At 54.4% G+C, this 14,624-nt stretch overlaps 1 protein-coding gene across 1 annotated transcript in view; it reads left to right on the plus strand.

Annotated features, from left to right (window-relative positions):
* The first annotated feature begins 233 nt into the window (after positions 1 to 233).
* Positions 234 to 14,624, plus strand: part of ACOX2 (acyl-CoA oxidase 2) — a 35,364-nt gene continuing 20,973 nt past the window's right edge. Inside the window, exons 1-11 of the mRNA XM_036267527.1 lie at positions 234 to 300; positions 2,647 to 2,907; positions 3,318 to 3,480; positions 3,690 to 3,841; positions 4,194 to 4,301; positions 6,510 to 6,629; positions 6,966 to 7,081; positions 7,725 to 7,897; positions 9,665 to 9,827; positions 10,837 to 11,027; positions 12,556 to 12,732. Of these exons, the coding sequence (XP_036123420.1) occupies positions 2,676 to 2,907; positions 3,318 to 3,480; positions 3,690 to 3,841; positions 4,194 to 4,301; positions 6,510 to 6,629; positions 6,966 to 7,081; positions 7,725 to 7,897; positions 9,665 to 9,827; positions 10,837 to 11,027; positions 12,556 to 12,732 (1,595 nt within the window). The 5' untranslated portion in view covers positions 234 to 300; positions 2,647 to 2,675. The remainder of the gene's footprint in view (positions 301 to 2,646; positions 2,908 to 3,317; positions 3,481 to 3,689; positions 3,842 to 4,193; positions 4,302 to 6,509; positions 6,630 to 6,965; positions 7,082 to 7,724; positions 7,898 to 9,664; positions 9,828 to 10,836; positions 11,028 to 12,555; positions 12,733 to 14,624) is intronic.

A 14,624-nucleotide genomic window follows, 5' to 3' on the forward strand; every position in this document is an offset into this window, starting at 1 on the left:
AGGGCCAGATGGGCAGGGAGAGGGGGAGAAACGGCTCAGCAGCTGGCACCCACTGAGCTGCCCAGCCACCTTGGTGCTAAGCTGTCCCTGCTGCTTCATCTCCAAAGCAGTCCTGCAGCCCCCTCCCCTAGTGCTGGGCGCAGTGCGGTCACCCCAGGGGGGCGGGCAGAGAGAGCGCAGAGCTCAGGGGGCAGAGCCTCCCTCGAGGGGAGGAGAAAGGGGCTGGGCCACCGACCGGAAGCCTAGGCCAGACAGCTAGAGAGGCCCCAGGCCTGCAGTGCAACACGGGACAGGACGGAGGTGAGTCAGGGGATCTGGGCCGAAGGACTGGGGACTGGGAGAACCCCAACACTGGACGCCTAGGTTGTGACCATCTCCGTGCTCTGAGCACTTTCACTCCACACTCCTCCACTGGACTCTGCCCCTAGGCCAGGCACGGTGCTGAGGGCTAGAGTGACAGCACGAAGGTGACGAGAGTCCCTGCCCCCTGCAGTTTACCTTTTAGTAGGCGAGACAGCAGTAAACAAAAACATACTAAATGCGTCAATTCCCTCGAGTGGTAGGACAAGCCAAATGAAAACGTAGGCAGCGTGAGGGGGCTGGGGATGCTGGGGGGGGGCGGGCAGGACTTCCAACAGGGTGGTCAGGGCCTCACGGAGAAGGTGACTGATCAAAGACTTGAAAGAGGACATCAGGGAGCTGAGGAAGTCCAAACCCGAAGGGTTTCTAGGAAGAGGACACAGCGGCCCTGGCAGGGCCTGGGGTAAGAAGTGAACTGGAGTGTTGGCTGCAGGAGGCAGAGAGGAGGTGGGGCAGGAAGAGCGGAGCCCATGAGGTGACGGTGCAGGGATCTAGGGGCCCTTGACCCTGCCAGGCCTCTTATCAGCACCCCCACGGCCCAGCCACCCACTGAGGGGTGTCTTTTTGGAAGCCTCCATGTGAATCCCATTCGCCCCTGTTGCTGCAAGACCTGCAATGGCTCCTCCCTTCCGAGGCTCCTGTCCTCTCTGAACCAGTAGTAATACCAGGTGTGTGTCCGCAGGGCTGCGGTGGGAAAGGAGGGAATCCGTGGCGGCCACCTGGGGGCATTTACAGCACGCCTCCTGGAGCTCATGGGACCCAGTCTCCCAGGCACTCACGGCCTGAGGGAGGGACATTGGGGTAGATAAGGACCCCGAAGGGGTGCTCGGTTCTCCCGTGGGGTGCTGCCGCCAGGAAGGCTCCCAGAGGAGGGACCCCTGGGGCTGGGGCTGAGTAGGAACACCGGACAGAGCAGAGACGACGTGCAGAATGAAAGGCGGGCATGGCTCTGTTCCACAAACGGAGGGTCAACAAGCAAATTCCAAACGGGAGGAAAACAGTGTGACTGCAGCTCAGGAGCAGTCTAGGCAGCGGGAGGAACAGAGGAGAGACACTGAGGCCAGGTGAGGGTGATGGCAGCCTGGGTGGTAGCCTCAAGGATAGAAGGAGCAGATGGGTGGATCTGAGGTGCTCAGGAAGTAGAACAGACTGCACCCAGTGGTGGCCTTGCTGTGAGGGACACCCAGGGGTTCCAGGGAGAATGTGTTCCGGGCAAGGAGCACACAGACTTGGGCAAATGAGCCCAGGACTTAGGGGGCCAGGTGACTGGGACCACAGGTTCCCCCAGTGAGCCTATGGCAGGGCTATAACATGGACAGAGCATGTCCCTGTGACCAGACCCCATCCAACTGCTGGCCACCTCCAGCTGTGCAGCCAGAGGCCTCACACTTACTCTCTCTGAAATTGTTTCTCCATGTGTGACCTTCACTGACTTTTCGTGAGGATCTCCCCGGGCAACACTTGTAACACAAGCTGCAGTAGACGGAGCATGGGCTTTGTGGTCAGATCCTGTCCAAATCTTGGTTCACACGAACCAAACGACCATTTACTGAGCAATTCCTGCATTCGACACCTAGGCAAGGCCTGGTCCACAGCCAGGTGCCCACGGGGGAGGGTGGGGGTGCAGTCGCTTTCTTCTGCAGGCAGCGCCTGGCTGACGCAGCCCCGGGCAGGTTCCCTGCACCGGTTCTTAGCGCCACACAGCTCAGAGCAGCGGCCGGACGTGCAGAAGTCCCCTGTCCCCGGGAACTCGTTCCTGACTCCCACGGGTGCCCGAAACTGCCGCTAGTGCTGAACCCTGTATGCACCGCGTTTTCTCCTGGATGTACCTGGGATCAAGTTTAACTGATAAGTTAGGCGCAGGAAGAGATTAATAGCAATAACTAACAGTAAAATAGAACAAGTATAGCAATATACTGTAATAAAAGTTTTATGAATGTGGTCTCGCTCTTAAATATCCGACTGCACTCAGCTTGTCACTTAGAGGAACACTGCGGCTGCTCTGTGGCACGTCTGAATCCCAGCATCACCATGCTTGCACTTTGGGGCCATTATTAAGTAAAAGAAGGGTGACTTGAACACAAGCTCTGTAATACCACGACAGTCCATCTGATCACTGAGCCAGCCACTGAGTGACGAACGGACAGTGACGTATACTAAGGGGTATTTCATGTCTTGGGTAGGAAGGAGCTGAACTCCAGGAGTTTCATCATGCTACTCAGAATGCCACACGATTTCAAACATATGGCTTGTTTATTTCTGGTATCTTTCATTTTATAATTTCAGACCGCACTTGACCACGGATAACTGAAATTATGGAAAGCAAAAGCTCAGCTCAGGGAAAACCACTGCATCTCTCCTCAGAGAGCAGGCAGATCCAGGCCAGGGTGGGCAGCCCGGTGCACCGAGTGTCGATGGGGGATGCCTGGAGCAGGCAGGTGCACCCCGACATAGAGATCGAGAGGCGCCAGCCGTCCTTTGACGTGGAAAGGCTCACCAACATCCTTGATGGTGGTGCCCAGAAAACAGCTCTCCGGAGGAAAGTTGGTAAGAGGCGAGGGGAGCGGAGCATCTGGTGTATGTCCATACGCTGCTCTTGGGAGAAGAGTCCTTCTCTAGCAGGCCCACCTTCAGATAACGAAGTGCTCTCAAAGGGCAGTTGTTACGGATTTGTTCCTTTGGATTCTAAGGCATCTTTAACTTGCCAGCATTCCCTGAGCCCATCTGAGGGAGAGAAGGAAGAGTCCTAGGCAGCAGACGACCTGAATGCTGGTCCTTATTCTGCCACCGCATAGCTTTGTAACCTTGGGCAAGTCACCTTCCCAGCTCTGGGCCTCAGTTATCTCATCTGTCCAGTGACAGTAATGTGTGACTTCCTTTCCATGGCCATGAAGCAAGGGGGTGGAAAGATGTGAAGGTGCCAGGTCCCTAAGCCCACTGTTGTCTGTTCCTGGCAGAGAGCATCATCCACAGTGACCCTGTGTTTAGCCTGAAGGATAATTATTTCATGACCCAGAATGAGCATTACGAAGCTGGCATTAAGAAGCAATTCTACCTCCGGATGCTGGCACAGCAACTGGGCTGGCTGGAAGACAGTCAAGAATTACTTTACGCTTACAGGTACTCACTCCAAGGGCAGCCCCACCAGAGAGGAATTCACTTGGCATCAGCCAGAGCCCCCAGCCCCCTGAGCTCTCTTCCTCTACAAAGGCAGCACTTACTGGGAAACCAGGATCCGAGGTGTCCCCTCTCTCCTGTACCCTGCACAGGTGAGGGTACCTGGGACCCTGTCTCCAAGGGGCTGCTCAACCAGTGTCTCTCCCCCACAGAACACTTGCTGGGGACCTGGCCTTAGGCTTACACCACGTCTTCCAGAAGGCCCTCAGGAGCCTGGGCTCAGAAGAGCAGATTGCCAAGTGGGACCGACTCTGCAAGGAGTTCCAGATCATTGCCACCTACGCCCAGACAGAACTGGGACACGGTGAGCCAGGGCTGCGGCGCCCAGTGCACAGTCGCAGGGCCCATTTGTGTCTCAGTAGTCACAGATTTGTCTACTGAGTGTGAAAACATTACAGCAGGTGGCAGTCAAGGGTCTGGACAAAGGGGTGGTGACTTTTTCTAACTTATACAAACAATGTATGAGCTCACGGTGGGGCAAGTCCCTTGTCATGGGCTGGCCACGTGTCCCCCACACAGCCCATGGGTGAGAAGAGAGCAATACCTGTAAATACAGCTGGGAGGTACCCCCAGATACTGGGCTGGTGCCTGGACACTGCTCCCCGAGCGAGATTCCCACCCTGGCCCGATGTCTAACTCCCCTCCTTGATTCCAAGGGACGTATCTTCAGGGACTGGAGACTCAAGCCACCTACGATGCCGACACCCAGGAGTTTGTGGTGCACAGCCCCACGATAACTGCCACCAAATGGTGGCCAGGTGACCGTGAGTATCCATCCATCACACAGCCCCACCTGCCCCCAAGGAGAACAGCTGAATGGCAGAATATCACGGACGTTGATGCCCAACAGACCTCAGATTGATTCCCTGCCAGTGACCTTGGGCAAGTCAGTCCACCTCCTGGAACCTCAGATTCTTACTCTGTGAAATAGGTGGGATGTGAAGAATTTCATCAGCGAGTGGCTGAGATGCCCCAAGGGAACTTTGAAGTGACTGAGGAAGTCAACCCAACCTGGGGACAGGGTCAAAGCCTCCCTCACGCATGCTGTCCCCACGCAGACACACACTTGGCCTAGTCCCTGGCTCTCCCCACGATCCCAGTTCTTCTCATTTCCCAGAGCTTGCCACCAGCCAGAGCACAGGGCGCTGGAATGACCCAGGGAGGAAAACACCCTCCCTGCCCCTGCTCCAGACCCACCACCAGCGCCAAGCAGGCCACCGGCACCGCCCATGGCCGCCAGGTGGCGTCCGCACCGCGTTTCCCTGACGCTCAGCGATTGCCCAAACCCCAAGGAAGCGGTCTCACCAAGGCCCTCTTCCTCGGGTTTGAAATTACCCCTCCAAGGACATATCTGTGGGGACCCATTAGTGCACACTTACACGAATCAAGGAGTCCAACTAAAGCAAAGAGAGAGACGGGGAGGTGAGAGACTAGCAGAGAGAGGGAGAAAAGAGAGAGAGAGGCGAGAGAAATAAGAGGGACAAGAGAGAGTGATGGGGGGAGGGGGGCAGAAAGAGAGTGACTGCTGTCAAAACTGCAGAGAGAAGTAACCAGCCTTTGAAATCAGGCAGAGTTCAAGTCCCAGCTCTGCCATCTCCAGGCATCATATTAATAAATATGAGCACCCCTCAGCTGTTTGAGCCTCAGTTTGCCCATCTGGAAAATGGGGCTCATCACCCTGTCCCATGAGAACAGGAAGCCCCAGCACAGGGTCTGGCACCACCTGGATTTTGATAAGTGGCAACTAACTTTACATTATTATAATCAGGTTGATGGCGGAATCATTTATTAATAGGTTTTTGGAGGACAGGAAAAACAAAAGCTTGCTCATTTCACAGTGCCTTTGGCTAAATTTATTTGGCTTTGTAGGGGAGCAGTTCCCCCTCTCCTTGATCAGTGACTTTACAAAGGTGCCCATAGCTGGGGAGGGGGCAGCGGTGAGCACGTCTCCCTGTGGCTTGGGACCTGTGTTCTTGCCACACATCCTCCCTTACAGGGTGTCCTCAAAAAAAATGTATACATAACTTTGAATAATTGTAAAGCTGGTGTTTATTAAAATATGTTTCATTTTTATACTCTGGTTTCTCTTCAGATTGCATAAATCTTTTGCCTTTTAAAATACATTTCATTTTCAAAATATAATAGAATCTACAGACACCTGTATATATATTTTTTGGGACACCCTGTACATACCCCAGAGCTGTGACCTAAAGATCTTATCTCCTTGATCCCAAAGAAATGAATGAAGGGCACACACTTCAGTCAGAAGACTGTCATAGAACCAAATTTTAATAGATGCCCAACTTTCCCAGATTGTTCCATTTGGGCTGTTTTCATTAAAATCCATAGCCTCTGTCAGGCTTGGACTTCGGAGGAGGGAGCACCCAAAGGGGGCGGACAGCTTTGGTCTCCTCGATGTCTCCATCAGCCTCCTTGAGCCTCTCTGCCTCATGGGGGTCCTGCCTACAGGACTGTAGGGAGCTTGCTACGCACACCTCCACCCCCAATGTCTCTCCATAAATCCCTCTGACCCAGTGTATTCCAGAATCAGACACTCACATTTAAAGCTCTTTGGATGGTTCCAATAAGTCAAGGCCATGTGACTTGAGGGGAACCCTGAATGAGCATCCCTTTCTGTCCTGCATGCTACCTCCTCCACTGCCAGCCCTACCAAGCCCATCCCATCCTCAGGCCTCTGAGCATGTTGTTCCCTCTGCTTTCACACCCTTCCCCGTGTGACTCCCCTGGAAATGCCCCTCGACCTCAGGGCTCCTTGTGAGGCAGATCAAAGCAGTCCCCATCTGGCCTCATAAAGTGCCCTGCCCTTCCCCGGGCTACCACACTGGTCCTCCTAACCCGTTACAGATGGGCTCACATCCAGGTTCCTGATGGGGAGGGTTACCTGTCTGCTCTGTACACCAGGGCCTCCTATACCAGCGATCGCGCTCAACCTCTCATCTCTCTCTCCTCAGTGGGACGGACAGCCACCCACGCCCTGGTCCAGGCCCAGCTGATCTGCTCAGGAGCCAGGCAGGGCATGCATGCCTTTATTGTGCCCATCCGGAGCCTCCAGGACCACACCCTACTGCCAGGTAAGCCCATGCTGCTCCCTTCAGGACCCCAGACAGAAAGAGGCCCCTTACCAGCATCCCTGTCCAGGGGCTTCAGAAGTCCATGGGGAAAGCTGGGCAGGGAGGAGTCTAGTTGGACAAATCTGATGCTAACTAGCTGGATGACCTTGAGCAAGATTCAGCATCTGTCTGACCTCGGCTTGGTCACCTGCAGAGCCCAGTGTCAGAGGCTGCTGTGAGGCTCAGGAGCTGCAGAGTGAGTGAGTGAGTGTGTGTGTGTGTGTGTGTGTGTGTGTGTGTGTGGTGGGGGGGTTACCCAGCGCACAAAGCACTCATGTCCTCAACTCCGTCTCCTAGGAATCACTGCTGGAGACATCGGGCCCAAGATGGGGTTTGAGCACATAGACAATGGCTTCCTGCGCCTGGACCACGTGCGGGTCCCCAGGGAAAACATGCTGAGCCGCTTTGCACAGGTGGGGGCCTGCACTGCCCGGAGAGCTGACAGAGGCCCCCGCAGGCTGCAGCTGGCTCTAGGTCCTCCTCCAGAGAGCTGAGTTGGGGGCATTTCTCCCCCAGAGAGGCTCTGGTATCCCATAGACCTGGGTAAAACCCCGACTTAGGAGTCATGTGATCTTGGGCAAGTCTCTTGGGTAAATGCTCACCTCATTAGATGGCAGAGCAATCGGGGAATGGGTGGCAAGGCAATCCGAGAGAAGATGGATGGGGCTGAGGATGACATGCATATTCACCCACAGTGGGGCCTGGACACCGCCAACCACTTGACCAGACACCAGCCAAGTGCTGGAGAAAGTTCCAGAGGTCCACATTGGGCAGGCATTACCTTTAGCCGTGCACTATGGGTAGGTCCAGGGGGTCCCAGGAGAGGAGCTGGGATCAGGGCACTTGAGGCAGCAGCTGTTTAGCAACAAGCACAGATGTTCACTTTTACAATCAGCATAATCATAGAGCACATGTTGGCTGACGGCCAGCTGTGTCTGCTCCAGGTAAGCAGTTCGAGGACTGTGGTTCCCACCGGGCATGGAGGACCATGGTTCTGGGTGTGAGGCAGGCTGGGGAGCCTTGCTTCAGACCTAGCACCTGTCCTTGGTCGACCAGGTCTTGCCAGATGGCACCTACATCAAGCTCGGAACAGCACAGAGCAACTACCTTTCCATGGTGGTGACGCGGGTGGAGCTGCTGTTGACCGAGATCTTACCCCAGCTGCAGAAGGCTTGCGTCATCGCCATTCGCTACTCCGTCGTCCGCCGCCAGTCCCAGCTCCGGCCCAGGCAAGGGGTTCCAGAGGCTGTCCACTGCAGGCAGGGCTACCTCTGTCCCACAGCGCCTGGCCCTGACAAGGTCCCCTCCACCAGAGTAGGGTGCTGGGAGCAGGCATTACCCCTCAACGCGTACACAACATCCACCCAGACCTGGCCCATCTGGCCACATCTGCGGGGTCTCTACCTGGCTCCCCCTAACTCTGGCTGATCAGCTGGCCTGACCTGTGTGTGTCAGTGTCTGGCCGCACTGGGCTGTGATCGTGTCTTTGGCCCTGTACCACCAGACCCGGCTCAGTCTGTCTGAGTGCAACCAGGTCCTATAGAGCGTTGGGTTAGCCGGTTGCCATGCCGCAGGTAACTGTGGCTCCTAAGTTGGTTCTATAAGGGGGTAACTGTGTCTGGCCAAGTCCAACTGTCACATCAGGCTCCACAGGCTAAAGCTGGTTCTGTCTGACTGTGAATGTCCACATCTGACTGTGGCATGTCCAAGTCTGGGTTCATTTTGTTGTATGTGTTGACTGTTAGGCTGACACTTCCTCCACTCCATGCACTAAATAGCAAAGGCTGGATGTACCCTCTGTTTTAACGTGTGTATGTGTACAAATGTGCACTTGCATGCACACACATACACACACACAGTTGCCTGATTCAGCAAACAAATACAGGACTACCAGTTAAATTTGAACTTCAGGTAAACAACAAAACCTTTTTTAGAATAAATATGTCACAAATGGACACACTCAGGATGCAGCAAAATACAGCCTGGGCATGTGGTGCTGCAGGTTAAGCACAGGAAGAGAGACTAGAGCTGGGCACTGGGCAGAGGGCAGAGCTGGACACAGGGCAGAGCTGGGCACAGGGCAGTACTGGTCAGAGGGCAGAGCTGGGCACAGGGCAGAACTGGTCGGAGGGCAGAGCTGGGCACAGGGCAGAACTGGGCAGAGGGCAGAGCTGGGCACAGGGCAGAGCTGGGCACAGGGCAGAACTGGTCAGAGGGCAGACCTGGGCACAGGGCAGAACTGGTCAGAGGGCAGAGCTGGGCACAGGGCAGAACTGGTCAGAGGGCAGAGCTGGACACAGGGCACAACTGGGCAGAGGGCAGAGCTGGGCACAGGGGGCAGAGCTGGGCACAGAGAGCAGAACTGGGCACAGGGCAGAGCTAGGCACAAAGACTTACTGTAGGAATAGCCCCACATGCTGGACACAGTCTCAGGCCCTGAGGACACAGCAATGGACAAGGCAGATGCAGTCCCTAGCTTGGGACTCCATGGGACCTTGGTTTACACAGCAATGGACAAGGCAGATGCAGTCCCTAGCTTGGGACTCCATGGGACCTTGGTTTACATCCTCGGAGTTAGTGATTAGGTGTTGCAACGCACTACCCAGCACCCAGCAAGTGCACCTGGGTAGTGAAAGGTTAAGGTTTAAATCATCAGGAATTCAGAGCTACAACCCTCACCCGAAATCCCTGGGACCACGTGTTCGAGCTCAGAACTCTCGGGTGTTAGCAGGGTGACCCGGTGCATGTGCTGTAGTCTTGTAAACTCACCCACGGGGCAGCACCCATAAGCAAATGTCAGCATTTCTGCAGTGAAATGAGTGTTTATTCGTGTTAGGTGGGATTTTAAAAGATTATTACCAGCCTCATGTGATTTTGGGGCACGTTTTGTAGTGAGATATGCAAATGGCCTGTTTCTAAGTTTCTGTGGCCTTGGGGCTACGGCAGGTGAGTATGGTGCCTGCAGCCTTCTAACCCTGCCACTGTCCTCCCCTCAGCGGCCCGGAGGCGCAGGTCCTGGACTTCCAGACGCAGCAGCAGAAACTCTTCCCTCAGCTGGCCACCGCCTATGCCTTCCACTTCCTGGCGAGCAGCCTCTTGGAGTTCTTCCATCAGTCCTACAGAACCATTCTGGACAGAGACTTCAGCCTGCTGCCCGAGGTGCCCGCTGTCTGCTGGTGGGCGGAGCCGGGAAGGGGGCTGAAACCGACCTGCCCAGTCTCCCTGCCACGGGCTTCTGCCCCTTTCTCCTTCCCCAGCCTTCCAACCGGGGAACTGCATCCCACATAGAAATCCCCCCCACAGGGCCCCCCAAAGCTCCAAACATGTGAGAGGAAATAATCACACATAGTATACAGAGCACGGACGCGTAATCCCGATGAGCATCCAAACCCAGAGAGCTCTGAAAACCAAGAGTTGTTTAGAACTCATTTGCTGGCATGGATGGACCTGAACTGACCTGATTCATTTTGCAGCAGAAATATTAACGTGTGTGGTCACTGAGGCTGCCCCAGGCCCCTCTGAGGGGTATTACATAGAATCAACCTTAAACGTCCTGCTTTACAATTATTCAGATTCTAACGCACGCCTGGCCCCGAGGTGTGGTGTCGCGGGCTGTGGCGTGCGTGGCTCGGGCTCAGTCTGGCCGGCCCGTGCTTCCTAAGCATCGCTTCATTAATCCGGCTCGCACCGCGGGCACCATCCGGATCCCCGGGCAGAGGAGGAGAGCGGAGCACAGGGAGGTTGAGGGACACAAACTTCCTCCCAAGGACTGGAAAGTCATAAGATGGTTAGGAGCTTTCAAGAGCCAAAAACTCAAGCCAGGTCAGTGCCTGGCAGCCTGTCCTACAACCCAGGACAGTGGGTTCTCGGTGGACTTCCATCCTCGCAGCAAAGCCCATAACTCCCGGGTGATGGCGAGCCCCACCCAGGAAGCCCCCTTCCCCAAGGGCGGGGAGGGCTTTCCTTCTTTCCTATTGTCCTTACAGCAACGCTGCCTCCTTGTGTGACCTTGGGCGAGTCACATAACTCCTCTGAATGTCAGCCTTCTGTAAAGTTGTGAGCTGAGGAAACAATCCCCACCTCAGCATACAGCAGGTGCTCAGTGAGTGGTAAGCGTGGCTGTTCCTGGAGGACCCCGTACACCACCTGCCCCTTCTGGTTCTTGCAGCTTCACGCACTGAGCTCGGGTCTAAAGGCCATGGTATCGGACTTCTGCACCGAGGGCACCGAGCAGTGTCGCAGGGCCTGCGGCGGGCACGGCTACTCAAAGCTGAGCGGTCTGCCGACACTGCTCACCAGAGTGACACCCTCCTGTACCTACGAGGGTGAGAACACCGTGCTGTACCTGCAGATGGCCAGGTAAGGCTGAGGCTGGCCCCTGGGGGCCGCTGCTTGGGTTGAAGCATCCATCTGATGTCCACAGAGAACAGACTTTGGGGAGTGTCGTTTGAGGACTGTCCAGCTCCACAGTATGTCTCTAAACCATCCACTTGTCCCCGGATTCGCTGCAGCTCCCAGGCAGGCCCTTCCCGTCGCCGGGACAGAGCGCCAGTGTCCTTCCTGATGCTCCCGCCCTCTTCAGTCTTCTCTGCAGGCAGCGGAGGCATCTCCTCCAAGCCTGAGGAAGACCACATCTTTCCCTTGCTTAAAATTCTGCCCCGGCTTCCTACCGCTCACAGGAAATGCCATACTCCACCCTGTGGCCCCCGAGGTCCGACGCGCTGGCCCCTGCCTCCCTCTCCATCCTGCCCTGGCAGCCGCCTGCCCGGCTCACTGTGCCAGCCACACAGGGGCCTTCGCACTCCTGCCCCCACAAAGCTCTCTGCCCGTTTGCTTTACAGCTGGCTCTCATCCGGGTCTCAGCTAAGGCCACAGCGCCCTCAGAGCCCTCCCTGACCTGGGCCTCTTGAGCAGCATCCCCGACCCTCCCTGTCTATACTGTCCCTTTCCTTGGAGCAGTATCGCCATCAGAAAATGTCCGTGACCGGAGCTCTTCCCTCAGGCTGAGCGCAGGGCCTGCACACAGGAGAGGCAGCGGGGAATTCTGGGTGGGCCTCCTCCCAACAGGAGCATCCCCATCTCTCTGGGTAGGGGTCTCGGGTCTCTTGGCGACAGGCATTTTCAGGTTCATCTATTCACAGGTGACTAAACAGGGCAAGGAAGGGCTTACTGGCAAATATGCTATATAACCTTTCTTGGGATTTTTTAAAATGTGTAATATTTATTGGGAGGGGTTCAAATGACAAAGGGTGCAATATTGTCTTAGAACCCTGCCCCACACTGACAGGCACTTTCCGGCCAGTATCATTGTCCCGTGGACATGGGCACACGGAGGCTGGGGGAGGTGGAGTCACCCCTGCAGCATCACCCAGGTCTCGGGCGCTGCAGGGCATCAAGGTGGTCTGAGCCCGGAGCCTGGAGCCACTGGGTTACCATCAGGAAGAAGCTAAGACTCGCCTGTAATCTTCCCACTCATGTTAGCATTCTTAACATCTGTCCTTCTTTATTCAGCTGAAAAAAATTCATTTCCACAGTCGCTACAATTTGTCACAAATCCCCAAACCGCAAGATCCTAGCCAACAGAAAGGATTCTCTGCTCAGATATCAAAAGGGCTTACGTTCAGGGTCTGAGTGGCCAGCTCCGCAGCTCCAGTCCTGGTTCCGCTGTGAACCTTCGCCTTGGCCCACACTCCCCAGGGCCTCACGGCAGGCTGCTGGGGTGGGGCGGAGGTGCTCTGGAGTGAAAAGGAACCATCTGGAGGGATCGGGCAAGAACCTGGGCGGCCCTGATTCTCCCACAGGGAACCTAAAGTGCATGTGTCTGGAGAGAAGGGTGCTGGCTGTCCCCATGCTCCCCCCTCTCACCTGCCTCCACCCCACCCTCTAGGTTTTTGGTGAAGAGCTACCTGCAGGCTCAGACGTCCCCAGGCTCCACGAAGAGGTCTCTCCCGCAGTCTGTTGCGTACCTGACGGCACCGGACCTGGCCAGGTGCCCAGCCCAGGGGGCCGCTGACTTCCTGCACCCAGAGCTCTACACCAGCGCATGGGCACACGTGGCCCGCAGGTGAGGCACGGCTGGGAGTCCGCCACCCCCTGGGCAGGCTTCCTCCCACGCTGGGACCTTCGGACTGGGAGGGTATTTGTGGGTACTCTTCCCCAAAACCCCCCTTCCCCACCTCCTCAGTACTCTCAGCTCCTGCCGCCGTGGGCAGAGAGAGGGGAAGTCATACCCCTCGGCTGTGGACCACTATCCCCGACAAGCTGGTGGAAGGCCATCACCTCTCTGGCCAGTAGAAGGGATTTTTTAAATCTTTAGGTTCTTGCCCTGGCCGGTTTGGCTCAGCGGTTAGAGCCTCGGCCTGCGGTCCCGAGAGACCCAGGTTTGGTTCCCGCTAAGGGCATGTACCTCGGTTGCAGTTTGTCCCTGGCCCTGGTTGGTCGTGCGGTGGCAGCCACTCGATGTGTCCCTTTCAAGTTGATGTTTCTCTCTCTCTCTCTCTCTCTCTCTCTCTCTCTCTCTCTCTCTCTTCCTCTCTCTCCCTCCCACTCTACCTGAACAAAAGATGGGAAAATGTCCTTGGGTGAGGATAAAAAAAAAAAACCTTTAGGTTCTTATTGATTTGCAATACAAAGAATACACCCATAGGTAAATACCACAAATGTATCAGTATGTAAATATCAATAAACAAAGCAAAACGCATATGTTCAAAATATTCCATAATCTAATAATAATTTTCAAAAGATAACTATATCAAGGGATAGAATTAGTTCATTTCCAGGATCCAGTAGGCTTCAGGGAACAAAAATAAGACCAAGGACTCATCCATTCTGTCACTCAGCAAATACTGCCAGACACCTACTGTGTGTCAGAAATGTCCACGCATACGAGGGGCTGAAGAAAGAGAGGTCCTGGCCAAGCAAAGACACCATGTCGAAAAGATGGAGAGATTTAACTACCTAAAAAGGAAACCTTCTGAACCCCTCCTCAACTAAAACACCAAAAACAACTTGGAAAACATATTTTCAGTGTATAATAAGAGGTACCCCAAACTGTGGTCCCAGGGGTGGTTAATAATTATCTCAAGGTCACAAGCAACTTGAGACATTATTTATTCCACAAATATTTACTAAGTGCCTATAATATGTCAGGCTATCATTCTCCGCACTAAAGTCTTATCAACAAACCAGTCTGATCAAAAGCCCAGGCCTCATCTGGCCAGTGTGGCTCAGTTGGTTGAGCATCAACCCATGCACCAAGAGGTCACCAGTTCAGTTCCAGTCAGGGTATATGCCTGGGTTTCGGGCTCAGTCCCCAGCAGGGGGCGTGCAGGAGGCAACCTATCTCATCTCCCTTCCTCTCCATTTCTCTCTTTCTCTAATCAATAAAAACCATATTAATTTTAAAAAAAAGCCCAGGCCTCACAGAACTAACATTTTAGTTGGAGGAGATGGGGAAGGGAAAACTGAGGTGCTCAGTGTAATTAAGGTAAAGGTGATTAAATGCCTTTATATTGCTTTTTCTTGGAACTCAATGTAACATCTGCTTACCTATTCCCTGAAAAAGTAAAATAAATATTGCTTAATAAACAGTTTGCTACAAATTCTATAAATTCTAAGGGTCATGAGTAGGTGGGTATGGAATAGAAATTAAATAATAGCCTGGCCAGTTTGGCTCAGCGGTTAGAGTTTCCGCCTGCAGACCAGAGAGTCCTGGGTTCAGTTTCCACTAAGGGCATGTACCTCAGTTGCAGTTTGTCCCCAGCCCCGGTTGGGGTCATATGGATGACAACCACTCGGTGTGTCTCTCTCACATCGATGTTTCTCTCTCTCTCTCTCTCTCTGCCTCCTTCTCTCCCTCCCGCTCTATCTGAAGATAAATGCAAAAATGTCCTTGGGTGAGGATAAAAATAAATACATACATACATACATAAATAAAATAAAAATAATAAACGTTAA

Source organism: Molossus molossus, unplaced genomic scaffold (genome assembly GCF_014108415.1).
Source record: "Molossus molossus isolate mMolMol1 unplaced genomic scaffold, mMolMol1.p scaffold_m16_p_18, whole genome shotgun sequence".
Classification (NCBI taxonomy): Eukaryota; Metazoa; Chordata; class Mammalia; order Chiroptera; family Molossidae; genus Molossus; species Molossus molossus.